The sequence below is a fragment of the Nerophis lumbriciformis genome, linkage group LG19 (assembly GCF_033978685.3).
Source record: "Nerophis lumbriciformis linkage group LG19, RoL_Nlum_v2.1, whole genome shotgun sequence".
NCBI classification, from domain to species: domain Eukaryota; kingdom Metazoa; phylum Chordata; class Actinopteri; order Syngnathiformes; family Syngnathidae; genus Nerophis; species Nerophis lumbriciformis.
In genome coordinates, this window is record NC_084566.2 from 44,032,563 (window position 1) to 44,058,951 (window position 26,389).

The 26,389-nt window shown below is 36.2% G+C and overlaps 1 protein-coding gene across 1 annotated transcript in view; it reads left to right on the plus strand.

Moving 5' to 3' along the window:
• The window catches only part of epha4b (eph receptor A4b), a 444,124-nt gene that overhangs the window by 240,239 nt on the left and 177,496 nt on the right, over positions 1 to 26,389 (plus strand). The window contains exons 7-8 of the mRNA XM_061978729.2: positions 15,729 to 16,064; positions 22,409 to 22,521. Coding sequence (XP_061834713.1) covers positions 15,729 to 16,064; positions 22,409 to 22,521 — 449 coding nt within the window. The remainder of the gene's footprint in view (positions 1 to 15,728; positions 16,065 to 22,408; positions 22,522 to 26,389) is intronic.

The window sequence follows — 26,389 nt, forward strand, 5'->3', positions numbered from 1 at the left end:
GTCTCAATACTTTTGTCCAGTTTTAGTCCTAAGTGTCCCAAAACATTTGTCCAGTTTTAGTCCTAAGTGTCCCAATACTTTTGTCCAGTGGTAGTTCTATGTGTCCCAATACTTTTGTCAAGTTTTAGTCCCAAGTGGCCCAATACTTTTGTCAAGTTGTAGTCCTAAGTGTCCCAATACATTTGTCAAGTTTTAATCCTAAGTTTCACAATACTTTTGTCCAATTTTAGTCCTAAGTGTCCCAAAACATTTGTCCAGTTTTAGTCATAAGTGTCCCAATACTTTTGTCCAGTGGTAGTTCTATGTGTCCCAATACTTTTGTCAAGTTTTAGTCCCAAGTGGCCCAATACTTTTGTCAAGTTTTAGTCCTGAGTGTCCCAAAACATTTGTCCAGTTTTAGTCCTAAGTGTCCCAATACTTTTGTCCAGTGGTAGTTCTATGTGTCCCAATACTTTTGTCAAGTTTTAGTCCCAAGTGGCCCAATACTTTTGTCAAGTGTTAGTCCTAAGTGTCCCAAAACATTTGTCCAGTTTTAGTCCTAAGTGTCCCAATACTTTTGTCCAGTGGTAGTTCTATGTGTCCCAATACTTTTGTCAAGTTTTAGTCCCAAGTGGCCCAATACTTTTGTCAAGTTGTAGTCCTAAGTGTCCCAATACATTTGTCAAGTTTTAATCCTAAGTGTCCCAATACTTTTGTCCAGTTTTAGTCCTAAGTGTCCCAAAACATTTGTCCAGTTTTAGTCATAAGTGTCCCAATACTTTTGTCCAGTGGTAGTTCTATGTGTCCCAATACTTTTGTCAAGTTTTAGTCCCAAGTGTCCCAATACTTTTGTCAAGTTGTAGTCCTAAGTGTCCCAATACTTTTGTCCAGTGGTAGTTCTATGTGTCCCAATACTTTTGTCAAGTTTTAGTCCCAAGTGGCCCAATACTTTTGTCAAGTTTTAGTCCAAAGTGTCCCAATACTTTTGTCCAGTTTTAGTCCTAAGTGTCCCAATACATTTGTCAAGTTTTAATCCTAAGTGTCTCAATACTTTTGTCCAGTTTTAGTCCTAAGTGTCCCAAAACATTTGTCCAGTTTTAGTCCTAAGTGTCCCAATACTTTTGTCCAGTGGTAGTTCTATGTGTCCCAATACTTTTGTCAAGTTTTAGTCCCAAGTGGCCCAATACTTTTGTCAAGTTGTAGTCCTAAGTGTCCCAATACATTTGTCAAGTTTTAATCCTAAGTGTCCCAATACTTTTGTCCAGTTTTAGTCCTAAGTGTCCCAAAACATTTGTCCAGTTTTAGTCATAAGTGTCCCAATACTTTTGTCCAGTGGTAGTTCTATGTGTCCTAATACTTTTGTCAAGTTTTAGTCCCAAGTGGCCCAATACTTTTGTCAAGTTGTAGTCCTAAGTGTCCCAATACATTTGTCAAGTTTTAATCCTAAGTGTCCCAAAACATTTGTCCAGTTTTAGTCATAAGTGTCCCAATACTTTTGTCCAGTGGTAGTTCTATGTGTCCCAATACTTTTGTCAAGTTTTAGTCCCAAGTGGCCCAATACTTTTGTCAAGTTTTAGTCCTAAGTGTCCCAAAACATTTGTCCAGTTTTAGTCCTAAGTGTCCCAATACTTTTGTCCAGTGGTAGTTCTATGTGTCCCAATACTTTTGTCAAGTTTTAGTCCCAAGTGGCCCAATACTTTTGTCAAGTTTTAGTCCTAAGTGTCCCAATACTTTTGTCCAGTGGTAGTTCTATGTGTCCCAATACTTTTGTCAAGTTTTAGTCCCAAGTGGCCCAATACTTTTGTCAAGTTGTAGTCCTAAGTGTCCCAATACATTTGTCAAGTTTTAATCCTAAGTGTCCCAAAACATTTGTCCAGTTTTAGTCATAAGTGTCCCAATACTTTTGTCCAGTGGTAGTTCTATGTGTCCCAATACTTTTGTCAAGTTTTAGTCCCAAGTGGCCCAATACTTTTGTCAAGTTTTAGTCCTAAGTGTCCCAAAACATTTGTCCAGTTTTAGTCCTAAGTGTCCCAATACTTTTGTCCAGTGGTAGTTCTATGTGTCCCAATACTTTTGTCAAGTTTTAGTCCCAAGTGGCCCAATACTTTTGTCAAGTTTTAGTCCTAAGTGTCCCAATACATTTGTCAAGTTTTAATCCTAAGTGTCCCAATACTTTTGTCTAGTGGTAGTTCTATGTGTCCCAATACTTTTGTCAAGTTTTAGTCCCAAGTGGCCCAATACTTTTGTCAAGTTTTAGTCCTAAGTGTCCCAAAACATTTGTCCAGTTTTAGTCATAAGTGTCCCAATACTTTTGTCCAGTGGTAGTTCTATGTGTCCCAATACTTTTGTCAAGTTTTAGTCCCAAGTGGCCCAATACTTTTGTCAAGTTTTAGTCCTAAGTGTCCCAAAACATTTGTCCAGTTTTAGTCATAAGTGTCCCAATACTTTTGTCCAGTGGTAGTTCTATGTGTCCCAATACTTTTGTCAAGTTTCAGTCCCAAGTGGCCCAATACTTTTGTCAAGTTTTAGTCCTAAGTGTCCCAATACTTTTGTCCAGTGGTAATCCGAAGTGTCCCAATATTTATGTCAAGTTGTAGTCAAGTGTCCCAATACTTTTGTCAAGTTTTAGTCCCAAGTTTCCCAATACTTTTGTCAAGTTGTAGTCCCAAGCGTTCCAATACTTTTGTCCAGTTTTAGTCCTAAGTGTCCCAAAACATTTGTCCAGTTTTAGTCCTAAGTATCCCAATACTTTTGTCCAGTGGTAGTTCTATGTGTCCCAATACTTTTGTCAAGTTTTAGTCCCAAGTGGCCCAATACTTTTGTCAAGTTTTAGTCCTAAGTGTCCCAATACTTTTGTCCAGTGGTAATCCGAAGTGTCCCAATATTTATGTCAAGTTGTAGTCAAGTGTCCCAATACTTTTGTCAAGTTTTAGTCCCAAGTTTCCCAATACTTTTGTCAAGTTGTAGTCCCAAGTGTCCCAATACTTTTGTCCAGTTTTAGTCCTAAGTGTCCCAAAACATTTGTCCAGTTTTAGTCCTAAGTGTCCCAATACTTTTGTCCAGTGGTAGTTCTATGTGTCCCAATACTTTTGTCAAGTTTTAGTCCCAAGTGGCCCAATACTTTTGTCAAGTTTTAGTCCTAAGTGTCCCAATACTTTTGTCCAGTGGTAATCCGAAGTGTCCCAATATTTATGTCAAGTTGTAGTCAAGTGTCCCAATACTTTTGTCAAGTTTTAGTCCCAAGTGGCCCAAAACTTTTGTCAAGTTTTAGTCCCAAGTGTCCCAATACTTTTGTCCAGTTGTCGTCCTAAGTGTCCCAATACTTTTGTCCAGTGGTAATCCGAAGTGTCCCAATATTTATGTCAAGTTGTAGTCAAGTGTCCCAATACTTTTGTCAAGTTTTAGTCCCAAGTTTCCCAATACTTTTGTCAAGTTGTAGTCCCAAGTGTCCCAATACTTTTGTCCAGTTGTCGTCCTAAGTGTCCCAATATTTTTGTCCGGTGGTAGTCATAAGTGTCCCAAGACTTTTGTCTAGTGTACCTACCTTGTCTGCATTGTGTGGGCACGCTGGTGCTTCCTGCTTTTAAGCAGCCATCTTAAAAAAAAACAGCAGCGCAGCAGCATCAGCGCAGCGGGTCTTTGAAGGGTCATAAAATCAAAACCGGAGCAGGTATTTTACACACAAGGGTTTAATCTCTCTCCTGTGTTAGTTTGAAGCCGAAACGACAAACGCGCTCAGAGGAGATAGATTTTGAAGAAAGGTGACCGTTTTTTACAAAAATGTTGTTTTGAAGGGGGAATAGCAAACTTCCTGTAGATTTTTGCTGGGGGGGGGTGTCAATTTATGAAATGTAGGTCTAAGTGAGACCTACGAAGAGGTTTTTGTTTCATGTCTCTCCGACCTTCCCAGTGGGAGTTACAGGCAGTTTTGTCATTTTTTTCTTCCGAGGAGCAGTTTGTTCTCCGTTTTATTCAAAAATTGCTTTAGAGTGCAATTTTTAAATTTGGGGTTAGGTTTTTTTATTAGATCGCAATTTTTGCCAGTCCTGATGTGTGCGTTCAGTTTGGTGAGTTTTGAAGCGTGTTAAGGGGGTCAAATTACAGCTCAAAGAGGCAAAAGTTACTGTTTTTAGTACTTTCTTGTCTTGAAGGGGGAATTGCCAACTTCCTGTTGATTTTTGCCCGAGGATATACAATTATGAAAGGTAGGTCTAAGTCAGAAAGGTGAACGTTTTTTACAAAAAAAGTTGTTTTGAAGGGGGAATAGCAAACTTCCTGTAGATTTTTGCTGGGGGGGTGTCAATTTATGAAATGTAGGTCTAAGTCAGACCTACATAGAGGTTTCATGTCTCTCCGACCTTCCTAGTGGGAGTTACAGGCAGTCTAGTTTTTTTTTTTCCTAGGGGGCGCTAGAGCGCAATTTTGAGTTTTGTGGTTCGTTTTTTTTTTTAAAAAGTCAATTTTCGCAGGTCCTGATGTGTGGGTCAAATATGGTGAGTTTTGAAGCATGTTAAGTGGGTCAAATTACAGTTTAATGTGGCGGCGGAAGACTAAAGAATAGGCCCATGCGGGCCCTAAAAATATTGTAGTATCAACTATACACGGCTCTTGTACTTAGTATCGTTAGAGTGGATATCCACCCATTTGTTTACATTCAGGAGCGCAAGCTATGGATGATATGTTATCGTAACAATTTTTTCGGGATGTCCCCATCAACATTCGTGGCCTCAGATGCGATACTTTGACGATAGATTGCAGAACGATGAATGTTTTATAACAAGGAACAATTTTAGAAAAAAATAAGTGTCCATATATTAGCCGCACCGGACTAACTACAGATAAATATGTTGTGAAATTAATTATTTGCACTGAAATATTTTTATAAATGTTTATTTACCTACCGTGGCTGCGACAAGGCAGTAAAACGGCTGATCGGACAAAACAGAAGTCATGGTCATGGACCCACTAGCGGCGCACGCTAGCTCTCCGATCAGCTGAACAGACTCAATAACTCCACGCTGACGTTTTGGTGAGTTTACTAAGGAATTTGTGAAAGTGAAACAATACAGAAAAAAAATGTCATTGTAAGTTAATAATACTAACCCGGACACTTGGAGTGTTGTTAGCTCATGCTAACAACGATAGCACGTACACACATGCATGAAAACGCTCATACAGACGTCACACACGGGACCGTTTAGTAAGTATAGATAGTTTGAGATATATTGTAAAACTTACAAACGTTGAATGAAGAATTCATACGAGTAGAAACGCTACGGACGATTGGAAGACAGAACGACACTTCTACTTCCGGTTCAAAGCTTTAAACACCAGGAAATTTGTAGCTATTTTAACCTGCAGCATAAGTGAGCAAACTCGTCCAAAAGATGGCACCATAGCGCAAAAATACAGTATATTATGTATATACTTGCAGTGTGTATATTGTACATATTACATATTGTTATGAAGGTGTCTGTTACTACATTATATATATACTTGCAGTGTGTATATTGTACATATTACACATTGTTATGAAGGTGTCTGTTACTACATTATATACATACTTGCAGTGTGTATATTGTACATATTACATATTGTTATGAAGGTGTTATTACATTATATATATACTTGCAGTGTGTATATTGTACATATTACATATTGTTAAGAAGGTGTCTGTTACTACATTATATATATACTTGCAGTGTGTATATTGTACATATTACATATTGTTAAGAAGGTGTCTGTTTCTACATTATATATATATATATATATATATATATATATATATATATATATATATATATATATATATATATATATATATATATATACTTGCAGTGTGTATATTGTACATATTACATGTTGTTATGAAGGTGTCTGTTACTACATTATATATATATATACTTGCAGTTTGTATATTGTACATATTACATCTTGTTATGAAGGTGTCTGTTACTACATTATATATATACTTGCAGTGTGTATATTGTACATATTACATATTGTTGTGAAGGTGTCTGTTACTACATTATATATATATATATATATATATATATATATATATATATATATATATATATATATATATATATATATATTTATATATATATATATATATTTATACATATATATATATATATATATATATATATATATATATATATATATATATATATATACTTGCAGTGTGTATACTGTACATATCACATATTGTTATGAAATTGTCTATTACTACATTATATATATATACTTGCAGTGTGTATATTGTACATATTACATATTGTTATGAAGGTGTCTGTTACTAAATTATATATATATATATATATATATATATATATATATATATATACTTGCAGTGTGTATATTGTACATATTACATGTTGTTATGAAGGTGTCTGTTACTACATTATATATATACTTGCAGTGTGTATATTTTACATATTACATATTGTTATGAAGGTGTCTGTTACTACATTATATATATACTTGCAGTGTGTATATTGTACATATTACATATTGTTATGAAGGTGTCTGTTACTACATTATATATATACTTGCAGTGTGTATATTGTACATATTACACATTGTTATGAAGGTGTCTGTTACTATATTATATATATACTTGCAGTGTGTATATTGTACATATTACATATTGTTATGAAGGTGTTACTACATTATATATATTCTTGCAGTGTGTATAATGTACATATTACATATTGTTATGAAGGTGTCTGTTACTACATTATATATATACTTGCAGTGTGTATATTGTACATATTACATATTGTTATGAAGGTGTCTGTTACTACATTATATATATACTTGCAGTGTGTATATTGTACATATTACATATTGTTATGAAGGTGTCTATTACTACATTATATATATACTTGTGTTCATGTCTCTCATAATGATTGTGAACACAATTCCAAATAAGGTCACTTCCTCTTGAAACAATTAGTTTAGGTTCAAGTATAAATTCTGTCCAATTGTAGGAGTGCAGGAGTCCCTAATGCTGTGTCCAGTGAGTGCAGAGTTCGGGTGTTGTTGCTTTCTAACTGCAGTGGACTCGCAGGGTCGTCCATCAAGGTGTTAGTGGCACCTGCAGCAGGTGCTTGCGCCTTCTTATTTAGCTTTTAGTCCACAGGCTTTCCAAGGCCCCGCTCGGCCTCAGAAGATGTATGTGTGCCCAACCAGCCCAGCAGCCAAGGTCTGGACAACATTCCAGACTCTGCTTCAAGGCCCTTTTGAAATAAACACAGCGTAGATTTGATCTGCCGCCAACGCTGCCCATGCGCCTCGTGGTCACTGCCGGCCGTGCATCACACATATTTGTCTCTTCGCCCTCGCAGTCTTTGCCTCGGTGTGCAGCACAGAAGACTTTGCCTTCACATGTAAACATGTTACATGCTCTCATACGGTGTTAACTTCTTAAAGTGATCAAGACTCTTGACAGTGTTCAAAATAATCACATTTTAAATGTGTTTGTACACAGCTAGTATGTAGTGTAGTTGTAACAACACACATGACATCACTTCAATATTAAAGTGACTCACTCCATGGACACTTGTTAGTCTGGTCCAGCTGGCCCAGGACGTTTCCAGTTGATTTTGGGTAAGCACTCCATTTATGTTGAAATAGCTTGTCTCCAAGTTCCATATTCATAGCGTCAAAATCGCTTTCATCCCCTTCTGTCTGCTCCGACATCTCACTCTTCCTTTGTGCTCACTTCTATAAGCAGCAGTTCATCCTCAGTATGTTCACCTTCAAAAAGATAAGGATGTGATTCCTCATTTGTCCAAAAATAGTCGTCTTTGTTGTTTGTTACCAAGTCTGCCGTGATTAGAAAATACACGTGCGTTTGATTCCGGAAGTAGGAACACACATGTTGCCAGAAGTCACAAGTGCGTTGCTATGGAAACATAAATCAATGATGAAAATACGGTAAATATTGTACATATTACATATTGTTATGAAGGTGTCTGTTACTACATTATATATATACTTGCAGTGGGTATATTGTACATATTACATTTTGTTATGAAGGTGCCTGTTACTACATTATATATATACTTGCAGTGTGTATATTGTACATATTACATATTGTTATGAAGGTGTCTGTTACTACATTATATATATACTTGCAGTGAGTATATTGTACATATTACATATTATTATGAAGGTGTCTGTTACTATTTATATATATTTACTTGCAGTGTGTATATTTTACATATTACATATTGTTATGAAGGTGTCTGTTACCAATTTATATATATACTTGCAGTGTGTATATTGTACTTATTACATATTTGTATGGAAGTGTATTACTACATTAAATATATACTTGCAGTGTGTTTATATAACATATTACATATTGTTATGAAGGTGTCTGTTACTACATGATATATATACTTGCAGTGTGTATATTGTACATATTACATATTGTTATGGAGGTGTTTGTTACTACATTATATATATATACTTGCAGTGTGTATATTGTACATATTACATATTGTTATGAAGGTGTCTGTTACTACATTGTATATATACTTGCAGTGTGTATATTGTACATATTACATTTTGTTATGAAGGTGTCTGTTACTACATGATATATATACTTGCAGTGTGTATATTGTACATATTACATATTGTTATGGAGGTGTCTGTTACTACATTATATATATATACTTACAGTGTGTATATTGTACATATTACATATTGTTATGAAGGTGTCTGTTACTACATTGTATATATACTTGCAGTGTGTATATTGTACATATTACATATTGTTATGAAGGTGTCTGTTATTACATTATATATATATATATATATATATATATATATATATATATATATATATATATATATATATATATATATATATATACTTGCAATGTGTATATTGTACATATTACATATTTTTATGAAGGTGTCTGTTACTACATTATATATATACTTGCAGTGTGTATATTGTACATATTACATATTGTTATGAAGGTGTCTGTTATTACATTATATATATATATACTTGCAGTGTGTATATTGTACATATTACATATTGTTATGAAGGTGTCTGTTACTACATTATATATATAATTGCAGTGTGTATATTGTACATATTACATATTGTTATGAAGGTGTCTGTTGCTACATTATATATATATATATATACTTGCAGTATGTATATTGTACATATTACATATTGTTATGAAGGTGTCTGTTACTACATGCTATATATATACTTGCAGTGTGTATATTGTACATATTACATATTGTTCTGAAGTTGTATGTTACTACATTATATATCTACTCGCATTTTGTACACATTACATATTCTTATGAAGGTGTCTGTTACTTAATTATATATATACTTGCATTGTGTATATTGTACATATTACATATTGTTATGAATGTGTGTGTTACTACATTATATATATACTTGTAGTGTGTATATTGTACATATTACATATTGTTATGAAAGTGTCTGTTACTACAATATATATATATACTTGCAGTGTGTATATTGTACATATTACATATTGTTATGAAGGTGTCTGTTACTACATTATATATATACTTACAGTGTGTATATTTTACATATTACATATTGTTATGAAAGTGTCTGTTACTACAATATATATATATACTTGCAGTGTGTATATTGTACATATTACATATTGTTATGAAGGTGTCCGTTACTACATTATATATATACTTGCAGTGTGTATATTATACATATTACATATTGTTATGAAGGTGTCTGTTACTACATTATATATATATACTTGCAGTGTGTATATTGTACATATTACATATTGTTATGAAGGTGTATTACTACATTATATATTCTTGCAGTGTGTATATTGTACATATTACATATTGTTATGAAGGTGTCTGTTACTACATTATTTATATACTTGCAGTGTGTATATTGTGCATATTACATATTGTTATGAAGGTGTCTGTTACTACATTATATATATAATTGCAGTGTGTATATTGTACATATTACATATTGTTATGAAGGTGTCTGTTGCTACATAATATATATATATATATACTTGCAGTATGTATATTGTACATATTACATATTGTTATGAAGGTGTCTGTTACTACATGCTATATATATACTTGCAGTGTGTATATTGTACATATTACATATTGTTCTGAAGTTGTATGTTACTACATTATATATCTACTCGCATTTTGTACACATTACATATTCTTATGAAGGTGTCTGTTACTTAATTATATATATACTTGCATTGTGTATATTGTACATATTACATATTGTTATGAATGTGTGTGTTACTACATTATATATATACTTGTAGTGTGTATATTGTACATATTACATATTGTTATGAAAGTGTCTGTTACTACAATATATATATATACTTGCAGTGTGTATATTGTACATATTACATATTGTTATGAAGGTGTCTGTTACTACATTATATATATACTTACAGTGTGTATATTTTACATATTACATATTGTTATGAAAGTGTCTGTTACTACAATATATATATATACTTGCAGTGTGTATATTGTACATATTACATATTGTTATGAAGGTGTCCGTTACTACATTATATATATACTTGCAGTGTGTATATTATACATATTACATATTGTTATGAAGGTGTCTGTTACTACATTATATATATATACTTGCAGTGTGTATATTGTACATATTACATATTGTTATGAAGGTGTATTACTACATTATATATTCTTGCAGTGTGTATATTGTACATATTACATATTGTTATGAAGGTGTCTGTTACTACATTATTTATATACTTGCAGTGTGTATATTGTGCATATTACATATTGTTATGAAGGTGTCTGTTACTACATTATATATATATATACTTGCAGTGTGTATATTGTACATATTATATATTGTTATGAAGGTGTATTACTACATTATATATATATACTTGCAGTGTGTATATTGTACATATTACTTATTGTTATGAAGGTGTCTGTTACTACATTATATATATACTTGCAGTGTGTATATTGTACATATTACATATTGTTATGAAGGTGTCTGTTACTACATTGTATATATATATACTTGCAGTGTGTATATTGTACATATTACATATTGTTATGAAGGTGTCTGTTACTACATTATGTATATATACTTGCAGTGTGTATATTGTACATATTACATATTTGTATGGAAGTGTCTGTTACTACATTATATATATACTTGCAGTGTGTATATTGTACATATTACATCTTGTCATGAAGGTGTCTGTTACTACATTATATATATACTTGCAGTGTGTATATTGTACATATTACATGTTGTTATGAAGGTGTCTGTTACTACATTATATATATACTTGCAGTGTGTATATTGTACATATTACATATTGTTATGAAGGTGTCTGTTACTACATTATATATATACTTGCAGTGTGTATATTGTACATATTACATATTGTTATGAAGGTGTCTGTTACTACATTATATATATACTTGCAGTGTGTATATTGTACATATTATATATTGTTATGAAGGTGTCTGTTACTACATTATATATATATACTTGCAGTGTGTATATTGTACATATTACATATTGTTATGAAGGTGTCTGTTACTACATTATATATATACTTGCAGTGTGTATATTGTACATATTACATATTGTTATGAAGGTGTCTGTTACTACATTATATATATACTTGCAGTGTGTATATTGTACATATTACATATTGTTATGAAGGTGTCTGTTACTATATTATATATATACTTGGAGTGTGTATATAAAACGTTGACGAAGGTTTTTAAAGTTGTTCTAGAGACTTTGAAGACCACAACAGTGTTTCTCATTAGCTGCATCTTTGAAGCGTTTTTTATCATCTTTAATATCTTTAAAAAAAATGTAAAAAAAGTAGTGTGTTCTTGTCTCTCATACAGATTGTGTGTGATAAGCAACATTCCCAAAGAAGTGTTGTTCCCCTTCAAGGGCTGTAAATCACAAGAAGCGATGACTCGTGGGAAATTGACTCCCAGACGCCTTTGAGTCGTGCTGGACAATGAGCAGACGTTTTGGTCTGGAGCTTCTCTCGACTCCCAGCCGGGTTCAAGCCCCGATGGCGCTGGCTACACATGGATGACATTATGATTATTTATTGTGTGACGTGTGGCAGCGAGCCTCCGTGCGGCAGCAGCCAATTCGCTTCTTTGTGGAAGCTCCAACTAATCATTTCAAAGTAGCGACTTCCACCCACAACCCACCAAGACCTTCCCAAAGTCACGCATGAACTGAAGGCCAAATGTCTACTTCTTGCACTTTCTCTTCCATAAGGCTGCAGCTAACGATTATTTTTCTATCGATTAATCTATAGATTATTTTTTCGATTAATCGGTTAATCTATAGATTATTTTTTTCGATTAATCTATAGATTATTTTTCCTTTTACCGATTATTTTTTTTAATTTAAAATGAAGATGAAAAAATAAATGTAGGCCAGTTTTTTCAAAAGGCATGGCTTTTATTTACAAAAAAAAAAGTATGGCCACTCAGTCAACATTGACAACAACATGACAAAATATTCTGTAACAATGTAAACATTTAACAAAATTAAAAGTAGCTTATTTGCTTTTAATGTGCAAATATAAAAGTAAACATCCAGTGCAAATCTTAATATTCTGCAATAGTATAAGCATTTCAAAAGTAAAAGTATTGCTTATTTTGCTTTAAAATGTGCAAAAATAAAGATAAACATCCAATTAAAAAAAGTACAAAACGGAAATATTCTGTAACAACAGTGTAAACATTTCAACAAAAGTAAAACTTTTGCTTATTTTGCTTAATAACACAACAATGATAGTATGATTAAAGTGAAAGTTAATTGTTCGTTTGTACATAGTATACGTAATTGTTAATGTTGTAAAAGGTATTTGCACAACTAATTAACGTTAGCGTTAAAGAGGAGCACGTCTTTGTAAACACTGAACAGGCACGCCAAACGCTCCTCTCAGAGCGAAACGGTGCTTTAGTTTATGAATTTACAACGCAGATACAAATGACACATTCATGTTTTTGTGTAATGATGACAACGCATACTCACGCGGACGATTGACTGGTTGATGGTGATGGCAAGAACGCTGCCGTTGTGCTGCTATGATAGGCCATTTCCGCTCGACACAGTGTGCATGCAACAACATTATTAGCAGAGGTGGGTAGAGTAGCCAGAAATTGTACTCAAGTAAGAGTACTGTTACTTTAGAGATTTATTACTCAAGTAAAAGTAAGGAGTAGTCACCCAAATATTTACTTGAGTAAAAGTAAAAAGTATGTTGTGAAAAAACTACTCAAGTACTGAGTAACATACACACACATATCATATATATATATATATATATATATATATATATATATATATATATATATATATATATATATATATATATGTGTATATATATACTCACACACACACACACACGCATTTTGAAGGTCTGTCTGACAGACCAAAACAAACAAAGCGTGCATTAACAGATCGATAAAAATTAGTAGCGAGCTGAATGTAGATAAAAGTAGCGGAGTAAAAGTAGCGTTTCTTCTTAGGCCGTTTATTGAAATACTCCCACACTTTTGACGACTTTTGGCGTGCTTTTTTTCCCCTCGCTCGCACCGCTCGCATCGTCTGCTTTGCGCTCCGCCATGACGGTAGTGTGACGTAAATATGCGACGCGTCGACGAACAAAAACGTCCTCGACGTATTTACGTAACCGATGACGTCGTTTCAGCCCTACTCTTCCAATCTATTAGTTATCCTCACTTTCATAAATGAACATATTGTTTGGGGATAGTACGTACAATTTTCACAAGCTTCTGCTTGAATTTTCGACCACTCCTCTTGACAAAATTGCTGCAGTTCAGCTAAATGTGTTGCTTTTCTGACATGGACTTGTTTCTTCAGCATTGTCCAAGTCAGGACTTTGGGAAGGCCATTCTAAAACCTTCATTCTAGCCTGATTTAGCCATTCCTTTACCACTTTTGAGGTGTGTTTGGGGGTCATTGTCCTGTTGGAACACCCAACTGCGCCCACTTTTGATGATTTTAGCTTGTCCTGAACAATTTGGAGCTAATCCTCCTTTTTCATTGTCCCATTTTAAAGCAGCAGTTCCATTGGCAGCAAAACAGGCCCAGAGCATAATACTACCACCACCATGCTTGACGGTAGGCATGGTGTTCCTGGGATTAAAGGCCTCACCTTTTCTCCTCCAAACATATTGCTGGGTATTTGTCAGGACTTGGTCCGGGGGTGTGTGCTTTTCCAGGATGCAACGGAAAGTTGGCACGGGCGAGACGGGAATTAAGGTACATGATTTATTTATTAACTATAAATACAAAAAAAAGGATCAAACAAAAAGCGCGCACAGTGGCGGAGAATAAACTATGAACGATTAAACCAAACTTGCAAACTATGGCTTGAATAAAGAAAACTTACTTGGCATGGACAAAAAAGGAGCAGCGTGAACATGGACATGAAAAAATGGACAGAGCATACATGTGGTGTGAGGTCGTCAGGACGAACAACAGAAAATGAATGAACTTAAATACTATGGACATGATTAGTGAAAGCAGGTGCGTGACTCAAAACGTGAAACAGGTGCGTGACGTGACAGGTGAAAAACTAAAGGTTGCTATGGTGACAAACAAGAGTGCACAATGAGTCCAAACGTGGAACAGGTGAAACTAATGGGGTAGTCATGGAAACAAGACAAGGGAGTGAAAAGACAGAAACTAAAGAGTCCAATAACTAAACAAAAACATGACTTAACACAAAACATGATTACACAGACATGACAGTATTGTGGCCAAACAGCTCCATTTTTGTTCCATCCGACCACAGAACTTTCCTCCAGAAGGTCTTATCTTTGTCCATGTGATGTCAGATACAGATGTCAGGAATAATCAGCGCCTGCGAGACATTCTCCTGGGTTGTAATAATACATTGAGTATTCAAACAAGAGTCAAAGTCTTCCGTATTTTTTTGTGGCTTGTTTAAATATAAAATATTTCAAACAAATCCATTGGTCCATTCTCTACTGCTACATGGAGGCTGTCCAAATGATGTCATCTTACAATCAACTCCAGTCTGAACACATTTTGTTGTGAATGACACCAATTCTCTTCCATTTTTTTAATTTTTAAAATGAGTGTATGTTCAGTTCCTGGAGACACAAGCACCTCCTACTGGATTCTGATTGGCCAGCGCGTTGCCGAGCTCAATCGTATTGCTACTTTGCGGTCGATGTCAAGTTTCGATGTAAAGAAGAGATGTCGCTCGATTTTGAATTTTTACTTGCAAATGGACTTTTCTGTACATGAGGCCCCTGGACAGGATTCAGGATTCAGGATTAATGAGGCCACCTGGACAGGAAAAGATACCGAACACAGGAAAATAAAGAGCTACTGCTTTCGGCCCTTGAGCAAGGCACTGACCTATGACGTCATAACTTCACTTTCCATGCATTTATGTGGTTTGCTATGCAGATTTTACTTTGAATTAGTATAATCGCTATTATAAATTATTAAATAAATTCAAAATATTTTTAAAATTTAAAAAATATTTTTAAAATTTAAAAAATATTTTTAAAATTTAAAAAATATTTTTAAAATTAAACCTAAAAAATAAATTTTAAATATTTTGTTGTATTAACTAAATATAAAAATAATTTCTGAATTATTTCCCAAATGTCTCCCCTTCTCCACTCAGGACCTCCGTCTGCTCCGGAGAACCCGATCTCCGCCGTGAACGAGACCTGCGTCACCCTGGAGTGGTCGCCCCCCCGGGACGGCGGCGGACGCGGTGACATCACCTACAGTCTGCACTGCAGGAAGTGCTCGGGCGAGGGCAAACAGTGCGTGCCGTGCGGCAGCAGCGTCCACTTTGTGCCTCGACAGTTCGGCCTCTCCTCGGCCGTGGTCGTCGTCACCGACCTTCAGCCCGACTCCAATTACAGCTTCCTCATCCAGAGCCAGAATGGCGTGTCGGACTTAAGCCCCACCCCCAAAGGAACGGCGGTGATCAACATCACGACATCACAGACAGGTTAGTGTGTACAAACACGTCTTTGAGGCTCCTAAATGCTGCCTGAATCAGGTGTTTTTATGCAGAGTCTGAATCGTTCGGATGTGTACCCATTGTTGTGGCCGGGTGAATCTATGCAAAAGTTGTATTCACCTGTCCGGCTCATTCAATATGCGAGGCTCCAAATCTGTCGTCAAGGCCTCCTGGGGCCTTTCTCACAGAACAATGCCCTATTCTTGTGTTGTTTTAGGCAAGGGGTGTCCAAAGTGTGGCCCCCGGGGGCCATTTTAAAATGATTTTTACAAAGAAAAAGAGTACAATTGGATTGAAAGAGCAAACAATGTAATGAGAAAATGTTATTATGAGAAAATGAGCACTAATAACACAGAGCTGCCATCCTACTTCCATCCATCCATTTTCTACCGTTTGTCCCTTTTGGGGTCGCGGAGCCTATCTCAGCTGCATTCGGGCGGAAGGTGTACAACTTAAAACCGACAAATAGATCTGAAGTTCATCCAGAGATTTAAGTGTTGAAGTAAAAATAATACATACTGATAAATGACTTACTTTTAACACTTTTATGAGTGTTATTGTTCAAATAATTCAAATTCAAATAATAATGAATCAAAAGAATGTTTTTTCTGGGTTTTTTTTTTTTACTTATTTAGGGTTTCAATTAATTCACATCAAATATTCCATTTTTAAAACTAATTTGGGAAAACAATATTACACATTTTTGCGTTTTTGACATTAAAAAAAACAAACATGGTTTTCATGGACGCCCCTGCTTATTTCAGCAAGACAATGCCGGATTAATGAGGCCCCTGGACAGGAAAAGATACCAAACACAGGAAAATAAAGAGCTACTGCTTTCGGCCCTTGAGCAAGGCACTGACCTATGACGTCATGACTTCGCTTCCCATGCATTTATGTGGTCTGCTATGCAGATTTTTACTTTGAATTAGTATAATCACTATTATACATTTTTAAATAAATTCAAAATATTTTTAAAATTTAAAAAATATTTTTAAAATTAAACCTAAAAAAATAAAATGTAAATATTTTTTTGTATTAACTAAATATAAAAATATAAAAATAATCACTAGACTGGCCTGCCTGTAGTAGACATTGAAAATGTGTGAAGGCTAAAATATGAGACTGTTGAACAACTTAAGCTGTACATCAAGCAAGAATGGGAAAGAATCCCACTTCAAAAATGTGTCTCCTCTGTTCCCAAACCTTTACTGAGTGTTGTTAAAAGGAAAGGCCATGTAACACACTGGTAAAAATGCCTTTTTTCTGCAATTCTAAGTTCATGATTATTTGAAATATCTTGTCTTTGCAGTCTATTCAATTGAATATAAGTTGAAAAGGATTTGTTGTATTCTCTTTTTATTGACCATTTACACAACGTGACAACTTCACTGCTTTTGGGGTTTGAAATAAGAGAAACTGATTTAGAGCCGGCCAATAGAATGTTGAACAATTTAGAAAAAATGATGATAAAAATACCAATTTTGCCCCACACAAAAAGGCACACACATACAAAAGCAGGACCTTTCCCTGTCATTTTATTCTCTTTTTTTTTTACCATCTACTAGGGATGTCCCGATCCAGGTTTTTGCACTTCCGATCCGATACCGATATTGATTTTGCATTTTTGATCCAATACCGATACTGACCGATACTGGCCTATCCGAGCATGTATTAAAGTTTGAAGTTATTTAGCCGACTTAGTTGTCAGAATCATGTTGAAAAGGGTTTTAGTACTCTTGATAACAACTAGCCAGCTGAATTAGGGGAGTTTGAATAATACACAATGGTTGGTAACAAGAAACTGACCTGTTTATTCAAGGATAAACACAAAATAGACAAAATTATACAGAAATGGCATCATTGAAACTAGGGCTGGGCGATATGGCCTTTTTTTAATATTGCGATATTTTAAGGCCATATTGCGATACACGATATATATCTCGATATTTTGCCTCAGCCTTGAATGAACACTTGATGCATATAATCACAGCAGTATGATGATTCTATGTGTTTTGATTGATTGATTGAGACTTTTATTAGTAGTGTCATGTCTGTGTAATCATGTTTTGTCTTAGTCATGTTTTGTTTAGTTATTGGACTCTTTAGTGTCTGGTTTTTCACTCCCTTGTCTTGTTTCCATGATTACCCCATTAGTTTCACCTGTTCCACGTTTGGACTCATTGTGCACTCTTGTTTGTCACCATAGCAACCCATTAGTTTTCACCTGTCACGTCACGCACCTGTTTCACGTTTTGAGTCACGCACCTGTTTTCGTTAATCATGTCTGTAGTATTTAAGTTCATTGTTTTCAGTTTGCCTTTCTGGTGACATCCCCGCATTTATGCTTCTGCACACTCTCCACACCCTTATGATCCTTGCTGCTTATTTTTCATGCCGGTTCCATGCCAAGTAAGTTTTTGTTTATTAAGCCACAGTTAGTGTTTTTTGTTGTTCATAGTTTCTGCCTTTGTGCAAGTATTTGTTTTCATAGCCAAGTCGTTTCTCCGCCACTGTGCGCGCTTTTCGTTTGTACTTTTTTTTGTAGTTATAGTGTTTAAATAAATCATGTATTCCCCTTCACGCCACGTATGGTCCAAATCTTTTGCACCTTGGGAGAACAAACCACGCCATAGTCCTAGTCTTGACAAGTAGGTTGCACAGTGAAGTACATATTCCGTACAATTGACCACTAAATGGTAACACCCCAATAAGTTTTTACACTTCTTTAAGTCGGTTGATTCATGATGCAGATATATACTATCAGATATATACTATCATCATAATACAGTCATCACACAAGATAATCACATTGAATTATTTACATTATTTATAATCCAGGGTGTGGAGGGTAAGTGTCAAAAAGACAGCCAAAAGAGTTTGATATGAGAATAAATCTAAAGTTAAAATATAGGGTAGAAATGCACCCATTTGCAGGAAATGTAGTCTTGATTTTCAACATTTTCTTTCAAGGCTTGCATGTCTACATTAAAACATTCTTCTTCATACTGCATTAATATATGCTACTTTTAAACTTTCATGCAGAGAAGGAAATCACAACTAAAAAAATCACTAATTTTTTCATACGGTGTTGATGTGGAAATTTTTGCCTCGGCATTTTGATGGTGTGGACGTGTGGCACCGAATGGAGATAAGCGTCTCGACAGACGTCACAATATTTGAACAATGATGACGAAAACTGTTTTCTCTGTCGTGTCCGTGTGTCGAAAATTGTTATGCGCTTATTTTTTTATTCGATTTTGTGCGTGGCATAGATTTGCTATGCGCAGAGGACGCTTAAACGGTGCGCAATTGCACAGGCGAGCACCTTAGAGGGAGCGTTGCTCGCACGGCTGCGCTAGCATCACAGCTAAAGTTAGCCATGCTGCTACCTCTCTGCTCGGGGAGGACGTATACGTATGTGACGTATGTCGTGACAGTATGTGACGTATGACGTGACAGTATGTGACGTATGACGTGACAGTATGTGACGTATGACGTGACAGTATGTGACATGTGACGTGACAGTATGTGACGTGTGACGTGACAGTATGTGACGTATGACGTGACAGTATGTGACGTGTGTCGTGACAGTATGTGACGTATGACGTGACAGTATGTGACGTGTGTGAGAAGGTGTGCTCGCTGTCTGTGAGAGGGAGACACAAGAAAGTGTGAGAAGAGCCTGTCGTGTAATGCCAGCAGCTAAAAGCAACTGCGTGAGAATTGTGGATGTGTTGAAGGTGTGCTGGAAAATGCGGAACGGAAATTAGGGAGCAGCAGAAAAGTGGAATGTATTATTTAAATCGGTGCGTTGGAAAACACGGACCGGAGTTGTTTTTTAAACTGGATCTGGATCGGCATTTTCCCATGCCTTGCCGATACGCATTTTTTGGCAAATATCGGCAGCCGATCCGATCCAAATATCGGATCGGGACATCCCTACCATCTACACAACGTGACAACTTCACTGCTTTTGGCTTTTGTACACACTCCCAAGAACAAACTGCTTCCTGTTTACATCCAAGCAGCCAATAGGAGAACAGAGTGATGTCATGTTTGTGATCCACATTCATTTTCTCACTTTGGTTTACAAACACATCAACTATACTGCAACTTACAGGCGAGGAATTATTTTTTTTATTTATGAATTTTTTATATACAGGTAAAAGCCAGTAAATTAGAATATTTTGAAAAACTTGATTTATTTCAGTAATTGCATTCAAAAGGTGTAACTTGTACATTATATTTATTCATTGCACACAGACTGATGCATTCAAATGTTTATTTCATTTAATTTTGATGATTTGAAGTGGCAACAAATGAAAATCCAAAATTCCGTGTGTCACAAAATTAGAATATTACTTAAGGCTAATACAAAAAAGGGATTTTTAGAAATGTTGGCCAACTGAAAAGTATGAAAATGAAAAATATGAGCATGTACAATACTCAATACTTGGTTGGAGCTCCTTTTGCCTCAATTACTGCGTTAATGCGGCGTGGCATGGAGTCGATGAGTTTCTGGCACTGCTCAGGTGTTATGAGAGCCCAGGTTGCTCTGATAGTGGCCTTCAACTCTTCTGCGTTTTTGGGTCTGGCATTCTGCATCTTCCTTTTCACAATACCCCACAGATTTTCTATGGGGCTAAGGTCAGGGGAGTTGGCGGGCCAATTTAGAACAGAAATACCATGGTCCGTAAACCAGGCACGGGTAGATTTTGCGCTGTGTGCAGGCGCCAAGTCCTGTTGGAACTTGAAATCTCCATCTCCATAGAGCAGGTCAGCAGCAGGAAGCATGAAGTGCTCTAAAACTTGCTGGTAGACGGCTGCGTTGACCCTGGATCTCAGGAAACAGAGTGGACCGACACCAGCAGATGACATGGCACCCCAAACCATCACCCAACCATGCAAATTTTGCATTTCCTTTGGAAATCGAGGTCCCAGAGTCTGGAGGAAGACAGGAGAGGCACAGGATCCACGTTGCCTGAAGTCTAGTGTAAAGTTCCCACCATCAGTGATGGTTTGGGGTGCCATGTCATCTGCTGGTGTCGGTCCACTCTGTTTCCTGAGATCCAGGGTCAACGCAGCCGTCTACCAGCAAGTTTTAGAGCACTTCATGCTTCCTGCTGCTGACCTGCTCTAAGGAGATGGAGATTTCAAGTTCCAACAGGACTTGGCGCCTGCACACAGCGCAAAATCTACCCGTGCCTGGTTTACGGACCATGGTATTTCTGTTCTAAATTGGCCCGCCAACTCCCCTGACCTTAGCCCCATAGAAAATCTGTGGGGTATTGTGAAAAGGAAGATGCAGAATGCCAGACCCAAAAACGCAGAAGAGTTGAAGGCCACTATCAGAGCAACCTGGGCTCTCATAACACCTGAGCAGTGCCAGAAACTCATCGACTCCATGCCACGCCGCATTAACGCAGTAATTGAGGCAAAAGGAGCTCCAACCAAGTATTGAGTATTGTACATGCTCATATTTTTCATTTTCATACTTTTCAGTTGGCCAACATTTCTAAAAATCCCTTTTTTGTATTAGCCTTAAGTAATATTCTAATTTTGTGACACACGGAATTTTGGATTTTCATTTGTTGCCACTTCAAATCATCAAAATTAAATGAAATAAACATTTGAATGCATCAGTCTGTGTGCAATGAATAAATATAATGTACAAGTTACACCTTTTGAATGCAATTACTGAAATAAATCAAGTTTTTCAAAATATTCTAATTTACTGGCTTTTACCTGTATGTCGAGAAGAAGTAATTCCACCGGGTTTAAAACCGACCTCAACACTCAACAAAGCTGTGTTGGACCTCCCGGTGGTCCGACACCTTCCATGACACTTTCCCTATTGCTGCTCTGTAATTGCATGTGTGGATGTGAGGGAAGTGTGTGCAGCAGGCGCGCCTATGACAGGCTGCTGATGACTAATAGGCATGTAGGAGGCTGTTAACCTCATTAGGAACTCCACACATGCCGCTCTCATCCACACACACGCACACACACACACACATATATATATATATATATATATATATATATATATATATATAAGCGTGTATACTTGTAGCACTCAGCATGCGCCCCGATGTGGGAAGGCTCCCTTGGAACTCAGCAGGTTTACGGCTTGTATTAATAATCATCACACATAGAGGAGAGAATAATTTAATTACACTTCTATAAAACACCTTGCAAACACAATCTTTTGCATAATTAAGATGGTGTGCGTGTCAAAAAAAAAAATGTAATGGCACAGTAGGTATCCATCTGGTACCATGTCTAAACTTTACCTTCTTCTCCGGTATCTTCTGCAACTCTCCCTGCAGTGAGCGTGGTGTTGAAGGAGAGGCGCAGCAAGGACAGCGTGACCTTGGCCTGGCAGGGTCCGCAGAGACCCAAAGGCGCCATCGTGGAGTACGAGGTCATCTACTACGAGAAGGTGAGAGAGAGCGAATGTTTGAAAGCCTGTAATAAAGATTAACTCTGGCCGTGCTTGCCGGCCTCGGAGCTATTTTTGTTTGGCACACGGTGTCATGATAGGTGTGACCGGTAGATGGCAGTCACACATAAGAGATACAGGTAGACTGCAAGATGACGCCAGTAAACAACACCAAAACGTTAAATGTTCCATTGAGAATATAGAACATTACACACGGCGCTCAAAAATCTGTCAAAATGTTTTTAAGTATGACTTTGGTAAGCTTTGAAGCATTAAGTCTACCATAGTCAGACGCACTGTGCTTCAACATACGGTATTATTATGGTGTGTGTATAAGGACCACATAATTATCTGGCGTTTTGTTTCACAAAATTATGCAAAATTAACTTTTCTTACCTTCTGGTACCTGCTGATGTGTATTTGGGATCTGCATAAGTCCTGAAAATGTGCGCTGTAGTCCGTGGAGACCCCGTAGTCTATAAGTTTCTTCTTTGTCTCTATCTTCTTGTTATGTGACCTTCATCCGCCGCTGTTGCCATTTCTAATACAAAGTAAAGTTCTTACTTATATCTGTCAGTAGACTCGCCATGAAAGCACTAAAACATACCGGTGTAGTGACTTGACATTATTCACCCAAGGAACTTTCGTTATTAGAGAGTTCCGGTGGGAGGGTTTTTCACGGGACACATTTCGGGTGTTGCTGTTGCACTAGTGAGCCACGGATGAGGAGATGCTGCTCCGTTATTGATTGAAGTAAAGTGTGAATGTCATTAAAGTGACTTGAAGATGATGTGTAAAACATCATCTATGCAACATTTTGAGCAAATAACCACCATTACATGTTATGTAGACCACGACATAATCATGATATGAACCCTTTGTTGTGCCTTATAATACGGTGCACCTTCTGTATTAAAATAGACCTGACTAGACCCGCTCATTGGCAGTGTGCCTTGTAATCCGTTGCGCCCTATGCTACCAAAAAATAAATAGCACGTTAGCATGGATTAGCTTGCAGTCATGCAGTGACCAAATATGCCTGATTAGCACTCCAACAAGTCAATGACATCAACAAAGCTCACCTTTGTGCATTCACACACAGCATAAAACGTTTGGTGGACAAAAAATGAGACGAATAAAGAGTGGCATAAAACACGTATTTCTGTGGCAACATCTGAGAAAGTTGTGCATGTAAACAAACTACGGTGAGTCCAAGGACCGCTGAAATTAGTGGGACAAAATGTGACTGTGTACATGTAAATAATGCTGTATAATAGACTGTATTTATATTATTCACATGTAAATAATACTGTATATTAGACTGTACTTATGTTATTCACATGTGAATAATGCTGTATAATAGACTGTATTTATATTATTCAAATATGAATAATGCTGTATAATAGACTGTATTTATATTATTCACATGTGAATAATGCTGTATAATAGACTGTATTTATGTTATTCACATGTGAATAATGCTGTATAATAGACTGTATGTATATTATTCACATATGAATAATGCTGTATAATAGACTGTATTTATATTACTCACATGTGTATAATGCTGTATAACAGACTGTATTTATGTTATTCACATGTGAATAATGCTGTATAATAGACTGTATTTATGTTTTTCACATGTGAATAATGCTGTATAATACACTGTATTTATAGTATTCACATGCGAATAATGCTGTATAATAGACTGTATTTATGTTATTCACATGTGAATAATATTGTATAATAGACTATATTATTCACATGTGAATAATACTGTATAATAGACTATATTATTCACATGCGAATAATGTTGTATAATAGACTGTATTTATGTTATTCACATGTGAATCATGTTGTATAATAGACTGTATTTATGTTATTCAAATGTGAATAATATTGTATAATAGACTATATTATTCACATGTGAATAATACTGTATAATAGACTATATTATTCACATGTGAATAATGCTGTATAATAGACTGTATTTATATTATTCACATGTGAATAATGCTGTATAATAGACTGTATTTATGTTATTCACATGTGAATAATACTGTATAATAGACTATATTATTCACATGCAAATAATGCTGTATAATAGACTGTATTTATGTTATTCACATGTGAATAATGCTGTGTAATACACTGTATTTATATTATTCACATGTGAATAATACTGTATAATAGACTATATTATTCACATGTGAATAATGCTGTATAATAGACTGTATTTATATTATCCACATGTGAATAATGTTGTATAATAGACTGTATTTATATTATTCACATGTGAATAATGTTGTGTAATAGACTGTATTTATATTATTCACATGTGAATAATGCTGTATAATAGACTGTATTTATATTATTCACATGTGAATAATGCTGTATAATAGACTGTATTTATATTATTCACATGTGAATAATGCTGTATAATAGACTGTATTTATGTTATTCACATATGAATAATGCTGTATAATAGACTGTATTTATATTATTCACATGTGAATAATGCTGTATAATAGACTGTATTTATGTTATTCACATGTGAATAATGCTGTATAATAGACTGTATTTATATTATTCACATATAAATACAGTCTATTATACAGCATTATTCACATGTGAATAATGCTGTATAATAGATTGTATTTATATTATTCACATGAAAAAAATGTTTTTGTTTATTGTGAGCGAACTGTGGTACTGAAGTTCCGCCAGGGATCAATAAAGTACTTTCTATTCTATTTTATTCTAAAACGGCGTTCGCCAAATACTCTCATCAGTGAAGCAGCCACTAGGGCGGCGCTAAAGAGTCCGGGTGTTGCCGACCCCCGGACTAGACGAGGAGCGCCTCCTGCTGGTTGGCGTGGAGAAGTGCACGGACTAAAGCAGCCTCCTCACTGCTGCTGTGTTGTAGCCAGAGGGCATGTCAGACAAAATCCCCCGCCGCTCTCAACATGCCAATTACTCGCACATCTGTTGGACGCGAAACACGCTCAAGGTGATGAAATGAAGTCTGAGCGGCGTGATGCGTGATGGCGGGCGCGAGCGGCCAAATAGTCTTAATCCACGCTGCGGCGTGTCTTTCATTAGCGTACGAGCCGCAGTCAACCTTCATTCATCCTACAACTCTCACATTTAAAGACGCCATGGTAGCAACCATCCATCTTCTTCTGCTTATCCACACGCCTCAGCAGAGAAACACAGACTTCCCTCTTCTCTTTTCGGTTGTAGAACATATAGGAATAATTGGTTCCGTGACGAAGCTAAACTATATTGCCAAAAGTATTTGGCCACCTGCCTTAACTCACATATGAACTTGAAGTGCCATCCCATTCCTAACCCATAGGGTTCAATATGGTAAATGGTAAATGGTAAATGGGTCGTACTTGTATAGCGCTTTTCTACCTTTTTAAGGAACTCAAAGCGCTTTGACACTATTTTCCACATTCACCCATTCACACACACACACACACACATTCACACACTGATGGCGGGAGCTGCCATGCACGGCGCTAACCAGTCCCATCAGGAGCAAGGGTGAAGTGTCTTGCTCAAGGACACAACGGACGTGACTAGGATGGTAGAAGGTGGGGATTGAACCAGTAACCCTCAGATTGCTGGCACGGCCACTCTCCCAACTTCGCCACGCCGTCCCCAATATGACCTTCTGCAGCTATTACAGCTTCAACTCTTCTGGGAAGGCTGTCCACAAGGTTGCGGAGTGTGCTTATAGCAATTATCCACCATTATTCCAAAAGCGCATTGTTCTAATTCATCCCAAAGGTGTTCTATCGGGTTCAGGTCAGGACTCTGTGCAGGCCAGTCAAGTTCATCCACACCAGACTCTGTCATCCAT